The sequence below is a fragment of the Somniosus microcephalus genome, chromosome 17 (genome assembly GCF_052327205.1).
Source record: "Somniosus microcephalus isolate GS21.2 chromosome 17, FLI_Smic_1.0, whole genome shotgun sequence".
Classification (NCBI taxonomy): Eukaryota; Metazoa; Chordata; class Chondrichthyes; order Squaliformes; family Somniosidae; genus Somniosus; species Somniosus microcephalus.
This window is the reverse complement of record NC_141003.1, coordinates 32,099,446-32,118,322: the sequence shown is the minus strand read 5'-3', so window position 1 is coordinate 32,118,322 and position 18,877 is coordinate 32,099,446. Positions and strand designations below refer to the sequence as shown.

General features: G+C 44.1%; 1 protein-coding gene across 3 annotated transcripts in view; it reads left to right on the top strand.

Moving 5' to 3' along the window:
• LOC147105619 (copine-8) overlaps positions 1-18,877 on the top strand; it is a 474,554-nt gene that overhangs the window by 449,906 nt on the left and 5,771 nt on the right. For all 3 annotated transcript variants that reach the window (XM_086010162.1, XM_086010161.1, XM_086010163.1), the window contains one exon: positions 11,091-11,164. In XM_086010162.1, the coding sequence (XP_085866288.1) occupies positions 11,091-11,164 (74 nt within the window). The remainder of the gene's footprint in view (positions 1-11,090; positions 11,165-18,877) is intronic.

The window sequence follows — 18,877 nt, the reverse complement described above, 5'->3', positions numbered from 1 at the left end:
AGCTGCTGCCGTTGCCTCAAAACTGCCGTACTCTCCAGAGTTAATGTTGAGAGATACGGAGATTCTTATCTCCGTATTTGACAACAAACAGTGTTGCTTAGCAACAGCTTCTAAACACTCGTGTGGCCCTAAAGCTCTGTAGCTGAAGCTGTTGCTATAGCTACAGGCCTTGCACAGCTTGACTGTTCAAACAAAGCAAAAAAAACAAACAAAAAGAATAAAAAACGGCTGCTGATTTTTGCCGGTGGCTCCAGATTGCCGGATAGCTCACCTCCGGATAGCACAAAGTTTCCTGAAGTAGGATGGATAAGGGGGAACCGGTGGATGTAGTGTATTTGGATTTTCTAAAAGCATTCGACAAGGTGCCACACAAGAGGTTATTACACAAAATTATGACTCATGGGATTGGGGGTAATATATTAGCATGGATTGAGGTTTGGTTACTGGACAGAAAACAGAGAGTCGGAATAAACGGGACTTTTTCGGGTTGGCAGGCTGTAACTAGCGGGGTACTGCAAGGATCAGTGCTTGGGCCTCAGCTATTTACAATCTATATTAATGATTTAGATGAAGGGACTGAGTGTAATGTATCCAAGTTTGCTGATGATACAAAGTGAGGTGGGAAAGTAAGCTGTGAGGAGGACACAAAGAGGCTGCAGAGAGATATAGACAGGTTGACTGAGTGGGCAAAAACATGGCAACTGGAATACAATGTGGGGAAGTGTGAAGTTATCCACTTTGGTAGGAAAAACAAAAAAGCAGAATATTTTTTGAATGGTGAGAGACTGGGAAATGTTTGCATTCAGAGGGACCTGGGCATCCTTGTACATGAATTGCTGGTCATCATCCAAAATTCGATAGACTCTGGAACAGTACCCATGGATTGGAGGGTAGCTAATGTTACACCACTATTCAAAAAAGGTGGTAGAGAGAAAACGGGGAATTATAGACTGGTAAGCCTGACATCGGTCGTGGGGAAAATGCTAGAGTCCATTATAAAAGATGTAATAGCAGAGCACTTGGAAAACAGTGACAGGATCGGACAAAGTCAACATGGATTTACAAAAGGTAAATCGTGCTTGACTAATCTACTGGAATTTTTTTGAAGATGTAACTGGTAAAATAGATAAGGGAGAACCAGTGGATGTGGTGTATTTGGACTTTCAGAAGGCTTTCGATAAGGTCCCGCATAAGAGATTAGCATGTAAAGTTAAGGCACATGGGATTGGGGGCAAGGTATTGACTTGGGTAGAGAACTGGTTGGCAGACAGAAAGCAAAGAGTTGGAATAAATGGGCCTTTTTCCGAGTGGCAGGCAGTGACTAGTGGGGTACCGCAGGGATCGGTTCTAGGACCCCAGCTATTCACAATATATATTCATGATCTAGACGAGGGAATTAGATGTAATATCTCCAGGTTTGCAGACGACACAAAGCTGGGTGGGCGTGTGTGCTGTGAGGAGGATGCCGGGAAACTCCAGTATGATTTGGACAGGTTGGGTGATTGGGCAGAAGCATGGCAGATGCAATATAATGTGGATAAATGCGAGGTTATCCACTTTGGTGGCAAAAACAGGAAGGCAGATTATTATCTGAATGGCAATAGTTTGAGAGAAGGGGAAGTGCAACGAGACCTGGGTGTCCTTGTGCACCAGTCGCTGAAGGTAAGCATGCAGGTGCAGCAGGTGGTTAAGAAGGCAAATGGTATGCTGGCCTTCGTAGCGAGAGGGTTTGAGTACAGGAACAAGGATGTCTTGCTGCAGTTGTACAGGGCCTTGGTGAGACCACACCTTGAGTATTGTGTACAGTTTTGGTCGCCTTATCTGAGGAAGGATGTTCTTGCCATGGAGGGAGTGCAGCGAAGATTCACTAGGCTGATACCTGGGATGGCAGGAATGACGTATGAGGAGAGATTGGGTCGATTGGGCTTACACTCGCTGGAGTTTAGAAGAATGAGAGGGGATCTCATTGAAACTTATAAAATTCTAACAGGACTAGACAGACTAGATGCAGGAAAGATGTTCCCGATGGCCGGGGAGTCCAGAACCAGGGGTCACAGTCTAAGAATAAGGGGTAAGCCATTTAGGACAGGGATGAGGAGGAATTTCTTCACCCAGAGAGTGGTGAACCTGTGGAATTCTCTACCACAGAAGGCAGTAGAGGCCAATTCATTAAATATATTCAAGAAGGAGTTAGATATATTTCTTAAGGCTAAAAGGATCAAGGGATATGGGGAGAAAGCAGGGACAGGGTACTGAATTTGGATGATCAGCCATGATCTCATTGAATGGTGGAGCAGGCTCGAGGGGCCGAATGGCCTACTCCTGCTCCTATCTTCTATGTATCTATTTATCTATGTATGAATCACAGAAAGTTAACATGCAGGTACAGTAAGCAATTAAGAAAGCAAGTGGTATGTTAGCTTTTGTTACAAAGGGATTAGAGTATAAGAGTAAAGAAGTCTTACTACAATTATACAGGGCATTGACGAGGCCACACCTGGAGTACTGGTCTCCTTACCTAAGGAAAGACATACTTGCCTTAGAGGGAGTGCAACGAAGGTTCACGAGACTGGTTCCTGGGATGAAGGGATTGCCCTGTGAGGAGAGATTGAGTAGACTAGGCCTATATTCCTTGGAGTTCAGAAGAATGAGAGGTGATCTAATTGAAACATATAAAATTCTTAAGGGGCCTGACAGGGTTAATTCTGGGAAAATGTTTCCCCTGGCTGGGGAGTCTAGAACACAGGGTCAATGTCTCAGAATTAAGGGTAGGCCATTTAGGACTGAGATGAGGAAAAATTTCTTCACTCAAAGGGTTGTGAATCTTTGGAATTCTCTACCCCAGAGAGCTGTGGATGCTTAGTCGTTGAGTATATTAAAGACAGAGGTCAATACATTTTTGTGAATTAAGGGATACGGGGATATTGCGGGAAGGTGGAGTTGAGGTAGAAGATCAGCCATGATCTTGTTGAATGGCGGAGCAGGCTCAAAGGGCCAAATGGCCTACTCCAGCTCCTATTTCTTATGTTCTTATGTAACTTCACTTTTCTGCCCTATCCTCGCATCCCTTCATTCCCTTTTCTTGCCCAAGAATCTGTCTATCTCAGTCTTGAATATACTCAACGACTGAGCATCCACAGCCCTCTGGGGTAGACAATTCCAAAGATTCAAAATGATCTGATTGAAGAAATTTCTCCTCATCTCATTCCTAAATGGCTGACCCCTTATCCTGAGACTATGATCTCTAGTTCTAGACTCTCCAGCCAGGTGAAACAGCCTCTCAGCATCTACCCTGTCAAGCTCTCTAAGAATTTTATACATTTCAATGAGATCATCTCTCATTCTTCGAAACTCCAGAGAATATAAGCCCATTCTACTCAATCTCTCCTCCTAGGACAACCCTCTCATCCCAGGAATCAATCTAGGTGAACATTTGTTCCCCCTCCCCCTAAGGCAAGTATATCCTTCCTCAAGGTAAGGAGACCAAAACTGTGCACAGATTAGAAGTCTTACATCTCCTCTATTGTTTGCCTGCAAGGCTATAACATTTTGGCCACTACAAAATATATCTTTATCAGGGATCTATTTTTAAAAAATTAACTACTTAACAGGACTGTAAAAATAATCACTAAAAATAGTTTTCCAGCATTACCAGTTCCACAGCCCTTATTCATGCTATCAGACACTGTTGTTTAATTAAAAATGCAAGTGTCTGTGTGATTGATTTTCATTAGCAATGTTTAGCAATGTTAATTTATCATTTGCTGAAATATTAAAGTTGCTGTGTAAACAGGGATTCACCCAAGGGATCTTGCACTAGAGCACTGGAAATGAAACTAGTGGGGGAGCAGGGTGGGTAATTTATGTGCAAATTGCAGATCCCAGACTACTATGTCAAAGCAGTCTTCAGAATTTGGATTCAAAAGTACAGAGCAGCGGAGCTCCATCCTTAGAATGATCAGCAATGGCATCAGAACATTCAAAGGCTGATTTCAAAGCCAGGAAGTTATTTTAAATTGGAAGATCCAATTTAAATTGGCTTTCCGAACAGTAGTGTAAAGTCAGGAATAATTGCTCTTTGTTCACTGATGTAGAAATGCACCCTTACAGGAATATTTTTAAAAATTGAATGTATATAGGATTACATAGGATTGCATAGAATATACGGCACAGAAACAGGCCATTGGGCCCAACCAGTCCATGCCGGCATTTGTGCTCTACTCGAGCCTCCTCCCGTCTTTCCTCATCTAACTCTATTAGCATAACCCTCTATTCCCTTCTCCCTCATATGCTTATCCAGCCTCCCCTTAAATGCATCTGTACTAATCACTTCAACCACTCCCTGTGGTAGCAAGTTCCACATTCTCGCCACTCTCTGGGTTAGGAACTTCCTTCTGAATTCCCTATTTGATTTCTTGTTGACTATCTTATATTGATGCTCCCATCATGTCAGCAAATTGGGAAATTTTGCTGCATTATTTTAAGTGTTAAGATTGTGTTATAGTTCCCCAACTGTGAGTGTGAATATTCTGAGTACTGGGAATAAAATCAGTCTCGAAAGCGATTGCACTTAGGTTTAGATAAGGACTGTGTGCTAACATACAGAGGAAGCTAAATCAGTAAACCTATAACAATCAATAGATTTGCCATACTGAAGAAACCATTTAATTAGCTTTGTTGAAATATATCATGCAGTCCTTTGCCCATATCATTGCTCATGAATTGAAAGAAAGGTACATTACGAGGGCACATGCATGGAAGGTGGCAAAGGTTGTGTGATTGGGCCAAACTTCAGTGGCTGGAAAGACGTAATGGCCGGAAATTCGATTTTGTAGCGCCCAGTTCTTCGGCACTACGGGTGCTGCTTTATGTCCAAAATGGCCTCCGTGCTGCCATTTTTGAACTCAATGCTCCAGCTAATGCTCTCTCTTAAAGGTGCGCAGCTGAACAAGTGTTCAACTGCAGGAAGGAACCCACACCAGCGCTATTTAAAGGGATCATCAACTGTTTTCACATTTTCTCGTGGCTCTTGGTGAGTTTGTAGAATTGTTTGGTGGTTTGTTATTAGAAGTTGCTGAAGTCTCCAGGGAGTCATGGGGCAGGTTACTTCAAGGCTTCTGCTCAGACCAGTTGCTCCCAGACATGGGTGCAGTAATTTGTATACATCGTGTACTGCAAGCGAGAGGGAAGTGTGTCAGTGAGTGTATGCTATGTGTTTGTATCATGTACCTGTCATGGTTGACTAGCTGGCAGTGTGTGCAAGCTGTGAGATGTGGCTGTGAGGTTCCCAGCAGTGCTAAGTGTAGGGTGAGGTGAAGTTATAAATGTGAGGTACGAGTCGTGATTGATAGAGATTGTTGGTAGGTGAGTGAAGGGGGATAGCGAATTGAGAAAAGTCTGAGTCTACTGGTTCAGTTGTAAGGATATGGCATTTGAAGATAAATTCACAGACCATGAGCACTCGTTTTTTAAAATTCATTGATGGGATGTGGGCGTCGCTGGCAAGGCCAGCATTTATTGCCCATCCCTAGTTGCCCTTGAGAAGGTGGTGGTGAGCCGCCTTCTTGAACTGCTGCAGTCTGTGTGGTGAGGATATTGCCACAGTGCTATTAGGGAGGGAGTTCCAGGATTTTGGCCCAGCGACGATGAAGGAATGGCATTATACTTCCAAGTCAAGATGGTGTATGACTTGGAGGGGAACTTGGAGGTGGTGGTGTTCCCATGTGCCTGCTGCCCTTGTCCTTCTAGGTGGAAGAGGTCGTGGGTTTGGGAGGTGCTGCCGAAGAAGCCTTGGCGAGTTGCTGCAGTGCATCTTACAGATGGTACAGACTGCAGCCACAGTACGCAGGTGGTGGAGGGAGTGAATGTTTAAGGTGGTCGATGGGGTGCCAATCAAGCAGGCTGCTTTGTCCTGGCTGGTATTGAGCTTCTTGAGTGTTGTTTGAGCTGCACGCATCCAGACAAGTAGAGAATTCCATCACACTCCTGACTTGTGCCTTGTGGAAAGGCTTGGGGAGTCAGGAGGTGAGACACTCGCTGCAGAATACCTAGCCTCTGACCTGCTCTTGTTGCCACAGTATTTATGTGGCTGGTCCAGTTAAGTTTCTGGTCAATGGTGACCCCCAGGATGTTGATGATGGGAGATTCGGCGATGGTAATGCCATTGAATGTCAAGGGACGGTGGTTAGATTTTCACTTGTTGGAGACAGTCATTGCCTGGCACCTGTGTGGCGCGAATGTTACTTGCCACTTATCAGCCCAAGCCTGAATGTCGTCCAGGTCTTGCTGCATGCGGGCATGGACTGCTTCATTATCTGAGAAGTTGCAATGGGACTGAACACTGTGCAGTCATCAGCGAACATCCCCATTTCTGACCTTATGTTGGAGGTAAGGTCATTGATGAAGCAGCTGAAGATGGTTGGGCCTAGGACACTGCCCTGAGGAACAGCTGCAGCGATGTCCTGGGGCTGAGATGATTGACCTCCAACCACCACAACCATCTTCCTTTGTGCTAGGTATGACTCCAGCCAGTGGAGAGTTTTCTCCCCGATTCCCATTGACTTCAGTTTTACTGGGGGTCTTTGATGCCACACTCGGTCAAATGCTGCCTTGATGTCGGGCAGTCACTCTCACCTCACCTCTGGAATTCAGCTCCTTTGTCCATGTTTGGACCAAGGCTGTAATGAAGTCTGGAGCCGAGTGGTCCTGACGAAACCCAAACTGGGCATCAGTGAGCAGGTTATTGGTGAGTAAATGTTGCTTGATAGCACTGTCGATGACACCTTCCATCACTTTGCTGCTGATTGAGAGTAGACTGATGGGGTGGTAATTGGCTGGGTCGGATTTGTCCTGCTTTTTGTGGGCAGGACATAACTGGGCAGTTTTCCACATTGTCGGATAGATGCCAGTGTTGTAGCTGTACTGGAACAGCTTGGCTAGAGGCACGGCTAGTTCTGGAGCACAGGTCTTCAGCACGACAGCCAGGATGTTGTCGGTGCCCATAGCCTTTGCAGTATCCAGTGCGCTCAGCTGTTTCTTGATATCACATGAAGTGAATCGAATTGGCTGAAGGCTGGCTTCTGTGATGGTGGGGACCTGAGGAGGAGGTCGATATGGATCATCTACTCGACACTTCTGGCTGAAGATGGTTGAAAACACTTCAGCCTTGATTTTTGCACTCACGTGCTGGGCTCCACCATCATTGAGGATTGAGATATTCATGGAGCCTCCTCACATTAGTTGTTTAATGGTCCACCACCATTCACGACTGGATGTGGCAGGACTGCAGAGCTTTGATCAGATCCATTGATTGTGGGATCACTAATGCCCTGTCTACAGCATGCTGCTTCCGCTTTTTAGCATGCATATAGTCGTGTGAGGTCATTAAACTTCTTGCGGCACTGCATCTAGGTCCTTGGGGCTACACTGCGGGTATTGACCGTGATGGCTATCTGCTCTTTGTCTGACCTCCTGTGGATAGAGAACCTCTCTCTCTTCCTGTCCACCTCCTGCACCAAGGCCCCCAGTGCAGCTTCAGAAAATCTTGAAACCCTCTCTCCCCCGTTGTGCCATTAGTACGCCTTTACTTGTACTAATTACCATCAAGCCAGGGGACCAACCCTGGTTCAATGAGGATTGCAGAAGAGCATTTCAGGAGCAGCACCAGGCATACCTAAAAAAAAAAGTGAGGTGCCAACATGGGGAAGCTGCAACACAAGACTATATGCATACTAAAAAGCGGAAGCAGCATGCTATCGACCGGGCTAAGCAATCCCACAATCAACGGATCAGATCAAAGGTCTGCATGAATGGTGGTGGACCATTAAACAACTAACAGGAGGAGGAGGCTCCATAAATATCCCCATTCTCAATGATGGTGGAGCCCAGCACGTGAGTGCAAAAGACAAGGCTGAAGCGTTTGCAACCATCTTCAGCCAGAAGTGCCGAGTGGATGATCCATATCGGCCTCCTCCTGAGGTCCCCACCATCACAGAAGCCAGTCTTCAGCCAATTCGATTCACTCCACATGATATCAAGAAAAGGCTGAGCGCGCTGTATACAGTAAAGGCTACGGGCCCAGACAACATCCCGGCTGTCGTGCTGAAGACTTGTGCCCCAGACTAGCCTCTAGCCAAGCCAAGCTGTTCCACTACAGCAACAACACTGGCATCTATCTGACAATGTGGGAAACTGACCAGCTATTTCCTGTCCACAAAAAGCAGGACAAATCAAATCCGGCCAATTAACGCCCCATCAGACTACTCTCAATCATCAGCAAAGTGATGGAAGGTGTCATCGACAGTGCTATCAAGTAGCACTTACTCACCAATAACCTGCTCACTGATGCCCAGTTTGGATTCTGCCAAGACCTCTCGGCTCCTGACCTCATTAAACCTTGGTCCAAACATGGACAAAGGAGCTGAATTCCAGAGGTTAGGTGAGAGTGATTGCCCTTGACATCAAGGTAGCATTTGACTGAGTGTGGTGGCATCAAGGAGCCCTAGTAAAACTGAGGTCAATGGGAATCTGGGGGGGGGAAACTCTCCACTAGCTGGAGTCATACCTAGCACAAAGGAAGATGGTTGTGGTTGTTGGAGGTCAATCATCACAGCCCCGGGACATCGCTGCAGCAGTTCCTCAGGGCAGTGTCCTAGGCCCAACAATCTTCAGCTGCTTCATCAATGACCTTACCTCCAACATAAGGTCAGAAATGGGGATGTTCGCTGATGACTGCACAGTGTTCAGCGCCATTCACAACTCCTCAGATAATGAAGCAGTCCATGCCCGCATGCAGCAAGACCTGGATGATGTTCAGGCTTGGGCTGATAAGTGGCAAGTAACATTCGCGCCACACAAGTGCCAGGCAATAACTATCTCTAACAAGCAAGAGTCTAACCACCGCCCCTTGACATTCAACGGCATTACCATCGCCGAATCCCCCACCATAAACATCCTGGGGGGTCACCATTGACCAGAAACTTAACTGGACCAGCCACATAAATACTGTGGCAACAAAAACAGGTCAGAGGCTAGGTATTCTGCAGCGAGTGTCTCACCTTCTGACTCCCCAAAGCCATTCCACCATCTACAAGGAACAAATCAGGAGTGTGATGGAATACTCTGCACTTGCCTGGATGAGTGCAGCTTCAAAAATAATCAAGAATCTCAAAACCATCCAGCACAAAGCAGCCCGCTTGATTGGCACCCCATCCACCACCTTAAACATTCACTCCCTCCACCACAGGTGTACCGTGGCTGCAGTGTGTACCATCTACAAGATGCACTGCAGCAACTCGCCGAGGCTTCTTCGGCAGCACCTCCCAAACCCGTGACCTCTACAACCTAGAAGGACAAGGCAGCAGGCGCGTGGGAACACCACCACCTCCAAGTTCCCCTCCAAGTCCTTACTTGGAAGTATATCGCTGTTCCTTCATCGATGGGTCAAAATCCTGGAACTCCCTACCCAACAGCACTGTGGGAGTACCTTCACCACACGGACTGCAGTGGTTCAAGAAGGCGGCTCACCACTACCTTCTCAAGGGTAACTCATCCCATGATCGAATAATTAAAAAAAATTCCTTCCTTATCCTTTTAACAGATTCATAAAACGAGAGACAATAATATGTCTGAGAGTTAATTTCATTTATTCTTGTTTCAAAACTTTCATGTTAAACCTTCACACACAATTGTAGACATTTAGTCCTACATCTAAAACCATCAGTGCAGGGAAATTCTGGAGGAAATTGCAGGCATGGCTTATCCAAGCATGTTCACGTTACCTGGTCTTGAATGTAGGGAAAAGCTCCTACTGAGTGAAACATTGGGGTTGATTTTCCTGGAGCCGTCAGGCGGGGTTTCAGGCGTGTGGGGGGGGGGGAAATCCTGAATTTGGGGGTCCCGACACCATCCCGCCCAAAACCCTGCCCCACGCAAGTTTCAGGGGCGGCGGGTACCCGCCCCGCACTGGGACCCGCTGAAACCAGGCGGGAAGGGATTAGTGCCAATTAACACCAGTTTTTAGCCTAATCCCTATTTTGAGGGGCGTCGTGTGGGATTCCCGACGGCTCCAAACCACGCCAGGTTAGAGCAGGCGGGCTGTCGAGTTGGAGGAGTCGCGATGTCGGTGCTCAGGTGAGTGATGGGTGCATGAGTGCAAAGGTAAGTGTGTTTGGTGTGTCTAAAGTGTGTAAAGAACTTTTACTTACCTTAACAGCCTTTCTTCCTGTAGGCGTCGGGAGCGCATCACTCAGCCGGCACTTAAAGCTGAATGGCTGCGATCTGTGAAAAGTGACAGCCTTCAGCTTTTAGTGCTGCTGAGAGTTCTAACTGAGTCTGTGCAGAAGGACTCATGTTAGAACTCAGATTGTCAGTGTTTGACAGCTTCAAACAGCTGTGAAACGCTGGTATTTCATCTGTCAAGAACTCTTGACAGATGAAATTGCAGTCTGTGACGTCACCTGTTGCCGGGTGGCCCTTAACAAGGTCAATCAAGGGAAAATCGCGCGGATTGGCCAGACGTCGAAGTAGGCGGGTCTAAAACCCAAAAGTTGTAGTCCCGCCTTCTTCCCGATAGCTTCAGGAAAATCGACCCTATTGTATCTCTTTTATACCATTTTCTTTTATGGCATAGTTCCTGCTTGATTTGGCATTTTTGGGTGTTTTAAGGCCCTTAGTTCTTTGAACAGATTGCTAGACAAGGTCGCATCCAATGCTTGTTTTTCTCGAGTCATAGTTTTTTTAATGAAAACCTTTGATGTTATGCTCTATAGTAAAGGAGCCTATTGCCATCTTATATTGCAATTATCTCCTCTCTCACACTCTCCCCCACACTACCCCTCACCCCGCCGCTGTGAACAAAAGCCTGTGTTTTAAAAACCTATCGCTACAGTACAATGAAATCAGCCCAGAAATTAATTCTCTCCAATGTTATCAGCGTCATTGAGGGGAAAAGACAGGATTTGCGAGAGCACCTTTTAAACCAGTTCTGCTATATTAGCTGTTCTGTCTTTGTTCTATGTTAGAATAATGTAAAAAACCAATCTATATTCTTACATCAATCACTGGTTTTTCTTTTTCTTCTCTGCTTGCAGCAATGGAGGAATTAGACGGGGATGAGATTAGGATATCATCAAGAGGAAGATATGCTGAGAGAGATATCGTTCAGGTAAGATATTGAAGAGTATGGTTTAGAAATGCACAATTACTGCATTATTCAATGTTTGTGAACTTTCATTTTAATACAGCACACTTAGACAAAACTTTCTTTATGTAAAAACTGCTTCTGTATCCATTTGAAAGTCATTACAATAATTTTACCTTTTCTCACAGAATATAAAAGCAAATGGAATTTTTTTTCATCATACAAATATAAAAGAAAATAATGTGGCATAATACTTGATATTTTAGTAAAACAATTTCTCTCCCCTTCTCCACATTTTTGTAAGTTTATTTTTCCCTGACCGTACACTCACTGAGGTTCTGGAGAGATGAACTGTTCACGGGCCTCTGTGACATCCACTCTGATCTGGCTGTTTGGGGGTCTCACTGAGCAGTGCAACTTTTCCTGTCCTTTTTTCTGCCATAGGACTCATTACATATACACAGCAGGCTCGGGGTGGGATTCCTGCTGCCAAGAGGGAGCCAAATAAAATGTTATTCCAAAACTTCAGGGGGGCTAAATTCGGTTGATTTGCACCTCCCGTTAGTGCCCTAAGAGGGTGCTGACGGGGTGCAAAGCAACTAGTGCCTGGGCACGGCGCCGCTAACGCCTCCCGCAAAACTCAGTGAGAGGTTAACGGCGCTGCTGCGCCGCCGGCGATGACGTCATCACCATGTGCAGCACCCTGGCTGTAATATTGGATGACGCCCCCGACTTACTGCCGGATGCTATGTCCGCTGGGGTCAGGGGGACCTACCTGCGGCTGGGGCGGCGCTAGTTAAAGGGGAGCGGCCATTTTTGTTGCTGGCCACCTGCCAGCGCCTGCTCCCGTTGCTGTCCCCAGCCCCCATGAGGCCCCCCCACCCACGGGGTGCCAGGACGTGCTGCGCCAGGCCCCCCCTCCTTAATAAGGGGAGGAAGGCCTGCAGTACCGCGGCGCTGCGGCACATAGCGCCGCGATATTGGCTTGCGGGTCGCTTCCAGTAGTGCCCCTCCTCCCTCTCGGGGCGCTACCTGGGGAAATCGGCCGTGGGGGCACTAACTTAGCGCCCTGGCGAAGGTAGCGTGACGTTACCCAATTTTTACCCCCAGGGGTTTAGGCCACAAACCTGGCATGGACCCGCCCTCCCCCACCAACTCTCCCCCTGGGAGCGGGGCGGGGGGAGGTGCTCATGCTAGCGTCGTGGTTTAAACTCCTGAAGAGTTCAACCAACATTTTTTGGACGAATTCTATAATCTCTCCTTGACCTGAAAAAGCTCATCAGAGTCCGTGGTGGAGGGTCCCAGCGGGCACAATTACAGCATAAGTGCAACATTCATTAGGGCTGGAGCAGCCCCCAGAAGGGATGGGGGGGTGGGGGTAGTCCAATTTACCTGAAACCATGATACACAGTTTAATTAAATATCCACATGAAACTGAATCCTTCATAACTTACTTGTGTCTTTTCTTGTTTTAATTTATTATTAAATAGCTGCATTATTGTAATATCAGGTTGCAAATCCTTTCTAGAAATTCCCCTTGTAAATGTGTTGCTTTTTCATTTGGCACAGTTTTAATTTTTCTCTGCCATAAATTATTAATGGCACAGTATTTCAGCTCTACCAACTGCGAAACATCACTCCTCACTGAATTGAGAGTATTGTGGTATTTATATCCCATGAATTCACTTACAAATGCAGCACAAATCTCTTCATTGGCATAACATTAAGATCAGAGCAATAGCCATCAATTTCAGGATGCTGGCCGTAGCTCTTCAAGATACCTGGTGATAAGTATAAGGAAGATTAACAGCATTTAGAGACCAGAACCAATTAAGCACATAAGTTAGAAATGACATGGATTTAATGTAGATAAATGCAAGGTTTTTATAGTGGTACAGGAAATATCAAACAAGTACATTTTTAAAGGAACATGCATTAGCAAGAGTGACAAAGAAAAAGGATGTGGGTAAGATTATTAAGCTTTCATTGAAAGTTTACACAACATATGAAACTGTTAGAAATATATTCTAACAATAGATCTGTTGACAACTTTGTATAATGTTGAGACCATTTTTGGAATGATTTTGATTTCCAACATGCCATTATGCACAGTTTTCAATAGAACATGAATATTTGTTCAAAAAACAGTGACAATAATAATTCCAGGCCTTGGAACTCCAGTCTGTAGATGGAGCTGGCTGTATTTTGTGTTGTGTGTTTGGAGCTGGCTGTATTTTGTGTCATGTGTTTGGAGCTGGCTGTATTTTGTGTCGTGTGTTTGGAGCTGGCTGTATTTTGTGTCGTGTGTTTGGAGCTGGCTGTATTTTGTGTCGTGTGTTTGGAGCTGGCTGTATTTTGTGTCGTGTGTTTGGAGCTGGCTGTATTTGGTGTCGTGTGTTTGGAGCTGGCTGTATTTGGTGTCGTGTGTTTGGAGCTGGCTGAATTTTGTGTCGTGTGTTTGGAGCTGGCTGTATTTTGTGTCGTGTGTTTGGAGCTGGCTGTATTTTGTGTCGTGTGTTTGGAGCTGGCTGTATTTAGTGTTGTGTGTTTGGAGCTGGCTGTATTTTGTGTTGTGTGTTTGGAGCTGGCTGTATTTAGTGTGTGTTTGGAGCTGGCTGTATTTTGTGTCGTGTGTTTGGAGCTGGCTGTATTTTGTGTCGTGTGTTTGGAGCTGGCTGTATTTTGTGTCGTGTGTTTGGAGCTGGCTGTATTTTGTGTTGTGTGTTTGGAGCTGGCTGTATTTTGTGTCGTGTGTTTGGACTTGATGGCTGTTGCAGACTGATTCCAACTCAACTGCTGATCCCCCAACTTCCCTTCCTGCTCCCACGCTAGCTCGCATCGTAAATGGTTCCCTCTTGTCAAGTACTGTATCCTTTTCAAAATCACCATCGTATGTCCCCCTCCTCAAAAAACACCCGTGATCTCTCTGTCCTTGCAAGCTACCGCTCCATCTTTATACTCCGTTTCCTCTCAAGTCCTTGAATGTATTGTTGTCTCCCAGGTACATGTCCATCTTTTCCACAATTCCATGTTTGAATCTCTCCAAGCAAGTTTTTGCCCCTGCCACAGTACCGAAACGCCCTTAATCAAAGTTGCAAATTACATCGTCTGACTGTAACCATGGTGCAGTATCTCTTTTCGTCCTTCATGACCTCTCTACAGCCTTTGACATGGTTAACCACACAATCCTCCTCCAACTCCTCCCCTCCATTGTCCAGCTGCATGGGACTGCCCTAGCTTGGTTCCATTTTTATCTATCAAATGATTGCCAGAGCACCTCCAGCAATTGGTTCACTTCCCACCCCCCGCCCCATTACCTCCAGAGTCCCCCTCCATTGCCTCTGTTATCAGTCTGCTTGTTGGACATCCAGTCCTGGATGAGCCGCAATTTCCTCAAGTTAAAAATTGGGAAGTCGAAGGCCTCACTACCAATTCCATCTACCTCTCTGGCCACTGGGTCAGACTGTCTGCAATCTCAGATGTCCCATTTGACCCCGAGCTGAGCATTCAGTCCCATATCCTCTCCATCACAAAGATCGCCTACTTCCAATTCCGTTACAATCGCCCACCGCCATTCAACCCATCTGCTGCTGAGATTATCATCATGCCTTTGACATTTCCAGAATCAACTATTCAATGCTCTCCTTGGCATTTTCCCATCCTCCACCCTCCATAAACTTCTGTTCATCCAAAACTCTTCCAAATTCGTATTTTACTCTCGATCAGACCTGGTGTTAGTGAATTTAATGAATGTGAACATTTCACCCCACAACAGTGACAGAAGGGATAATACAGAACAAGGGGGCATCATTTTAAAATTTAGAATTGAGCTGGTTAAAAGTGAATCCACAAAAAAATCTTCACACAAAGGGTTGGGAGATGTGGAATGCACTGCCATAAAAAGGCCAGATACAGAATCAATGGAGGTGTTTCAAATGCAGGTAAATACTATTGGGAAGTAATGGTATTAAGACATATGGAGAAAGTATGGGTAACTAGGATTTAAAATAATAAATGGGTTTCCATGGCTAACAAAATGGTGGACAGACTCACTGGGCCAAATAACTTCCTCAGGTTTCTATGTACAGAGCCAATTTACTTTGACTCTTTCTCTGATCACTTATTCTCATCCAGGCTCCATGAACTGATCATACTATTTATGATCAGTTCTCCACAGCAAAATAGAATTGATTTAAAAAATGTTATTCTAGAACTGAAAATTTGCCTTGTGAGCCTTACAAGCAGCTCCGTAGAGATGAACTTTTCAAATAGTATTGAAAAATAGCCAACTGTCACTCTCCCATATAAATAGAATGTGACTGAATATGGGCTGTGTTTTATTTTTAATGTAAAAAAAAGTTAAACATTCGTTTACTTATACAACTTAACTGCCAATTGAAAATGGCAGGTGCATGTAATATTCCTATGGGATATATTTGCAAAATCGAATTAGTCAATGGGAATAAAAGAAACCTGACCGATTCTGACTTGTGTATAAATGTAATAATGCTCCTTCCACACTTCAGAGAGATAATCTGCCACTTAATGGGAATAACTGATTAAATACTGATTTACCCACAAGGCTCTTACCTTCACAGTTTCTAAAAGAGATGTGTTCTTTCAGTTTGAAACATGGGCCACCACATTTCTTTCCTACCTTTTGTAAATCTGTGTTTCGTTAGAATGTTATCAAAGTGAAAACCCACAATTGTTCTAAAGTAGTGTGGGTGATAACCTGCAAATGACAGCATGTCACAACAGAAATGTAATTTTCCTTTGCTGTCCGGGTCTTTTACCAAAGCCAGAAGTCCATTCTGCAGTCTCCCTTCTTCAAATTCCTGCAGACGGAGAGAGGTGAAGGCTGTTGCTTTGGCGAATTGGCACTTTTCTCCAGAAGATTTGTCAAAGTCCTGGAAGAGTATGCTAACTTTCAGCTCGGGCACAATTCAATTTGAATTCCGTTGAAAACGGGTACAAAAATCCTGACAAAACATGGCTCACGGGATAAAGGCAAGAATGTAAGAGCAGCAAGTAAAATGTATCCTTCTACCTACGACACAGCATCTCTTTAAACTTCAAGAACATTATACAGCAACTTGAAGAATATTACCTCTTTTACATTGTAGACTGTGGCTTCAGTATTTTTAAAAGGAATGCTCTTTTAGTGAAAGATCTGGCTGCAGCCACGAGGTGCTGGTGAATCACCTTTTCTGCTGCTTTAACATCATCCCTGGTCAAAAGTTTGTAGCTGAATAATCAATATTCGGTGGTACTTCAAGTTCCTCATGAATCTTCCTGAGCAAAATGCAGATCACCAAAGCAAACAGCTCTTCTATCTCTCCATCTGTATACTGTTAGAAACAAGACCGGTTGAGCATTAACATTGAACTTCTGGCAGCAAAGCAAGAGCATGTTATGAGAGGTGATATCCTGAAGTCCCATAGTGCAGCCTTGTGTTGGAGGCAAAGCGTTATTATTTGTAACACCCATATTTAATAGAAAATCATGATCTGTCACTATTAATTCAGGCAGCACCCACTCACAATATGCTGCAAAACAAAATTGAAAGGAAGACACTAAAAAGGATATATAGGATTGTGTTCAGGACTGTTAAGAGTCCCAAATCCCTCGACAAGCCCTGTGACAATCTCCTAGATGTCCATTTTGTTCCACTCCAAATTTTCTCTAATGTGTTACTTATTTACAAGTAATATTTAGAAATTCTATCACACTTGGTGTAATCAATTGATTGTTAAATCCTATCAATGCATTTTTATCATTATTGTGAACTTTTGTGTAATTGATTCACTTGTAATTTTGTTCAAGTGAACGATAATTGAATTGCCACAACCTATTGAGCACATAAATACTAATTGCCTGCTTAATCAAATTTTGCCATTAAAATTGTTTTGGTTATATAATGGAATTTTTCTATAAAACATATCTGAATATCTGCAACGCTGTTGTATTATCCAATAGTGCTGTAGTTAGTAATCTAAGTACTAACTCTGCTGAGACTTTTCTTCTTCTCCTACCTCTTAACTTTAGGTATGACCTGCAATTCAGAACACAATTTTCCATTACATTTCCCCTGAGCCATATTCCCTCGATAGCGAGTAGTCCCTCTCAATCTTTTCTCCATATCAATTTTCTTCTTCTGCCATTGCTAATGGATATCCTTTCATTATAATATACATGTTTCATTTACCAAATTATCTTAAGCTTAACCACATTAAAATGAATTTGACAAGATTCCTTTGAATATCATCATATTCCCTTACAATAGTCATCTGACCACACTGGTAGTTCCATAAGCACTTTTATATTGAAGTACTGTCCTCCATAGAATTTTTAAAATGTAACCTGTATGGGACTTAGAACAGACGTATGATTTGAGCACTGTCCAGTGACTTTTTACTCATATTTAATGCAATAGTCAAGCATATGCTTCCTGTCAACCAAGACTTGACCTTGTGTGCAAAGTATCTAGGATAGCAGGCCTCCAGGCGAACATGAATCCTTTATAATTGAGGTACACACTGGAATAGTACAGGATACCAGCAAACACCCCTGATGCTGGAAGAACATACAACTCAGGCTGAAAACGTCCAAAAAAAAAAAAGTAATATTAAACAGAAGCTAATAGGGTGAGAGGAGGCTTGTGTGGAGCATAAACACTGGCATAGACCAGTTGGGCTGAATGACCTGTTTGTGTGCTATAAATTTTATGTAATTCTAGAAGTAAGGGTAACCACAGAAAATCTAGATAGATTTACTTAACTCACCGCACTGTTTCAAAGCAATAGACTCTGTACTAGGTGCCAACGGGAATGGTTTCCAACTGATTTAAAATAAATGTTTCCAGTTCATACATTGATACTAAGCTGGGTGCCACTCCACAAATATTGTACCATTTCACTGATCACTATTTATAACAATTTCTATAGAGCCTTTACCGTAGTAAAATGTCCCAAGGTGCTTCATAGGAGCATTATCAAACAAAATTGACACCAAGCCACATAAGGAGATAATAGGACAGGTGACCAAAAGATTGGTCAAAGAGGTAGGTTTTACGGAGCATCTTAAAGGAGGAGAGAGAGGTAGCGAGGTTTAGGGAGGGAACTCCAGAGCTTAGGGCTTAGGCAGCTGAAGGTAAAGCTGCCAATGAAAACAATAAAAGCTACCATATCTTAGCAGTTCTCTTCAGTAATTTTGGACCATATGTTCATGATAAGTAGCTTTACATGGGACTGAACTCTAATGGACTCAGCACCCAACCAGCTTCCAGGTTTTATAATAGAACAGTGAAATGGTAAAACCATTGAAGAACATAGACCCCAGACTGATTACATCTTTTCCCCAGGCTGCTACAAAAGACAAAAAAAGGCGCCTTCACAATTAATCAAAACTGTCAAGCAAAATAAATTTCAAAGCCATTGAATATAGGAAGTAAGCCATTAACAGTCCAGTCACACCTTATTCCTGAGGAACTTGAGCAGCTCTCCTGGAAATACTGGCATAAGCTACACATTCCTATATAAAGATATATATATAATAAAAGACTTGCATTTCACAGCCACAAGACATCTCCAAAGTGCTTCACAGCCAATGAAGTACTTTTGAAATGTAGTCACACATATAGAGATTCTTATAATTTGAAACAAGATTGCCCCAAGTCTGTCACACAGACCACTGTGGCACTGTGTAAGGTTATTTGTTGAAATTTTAACCATACCA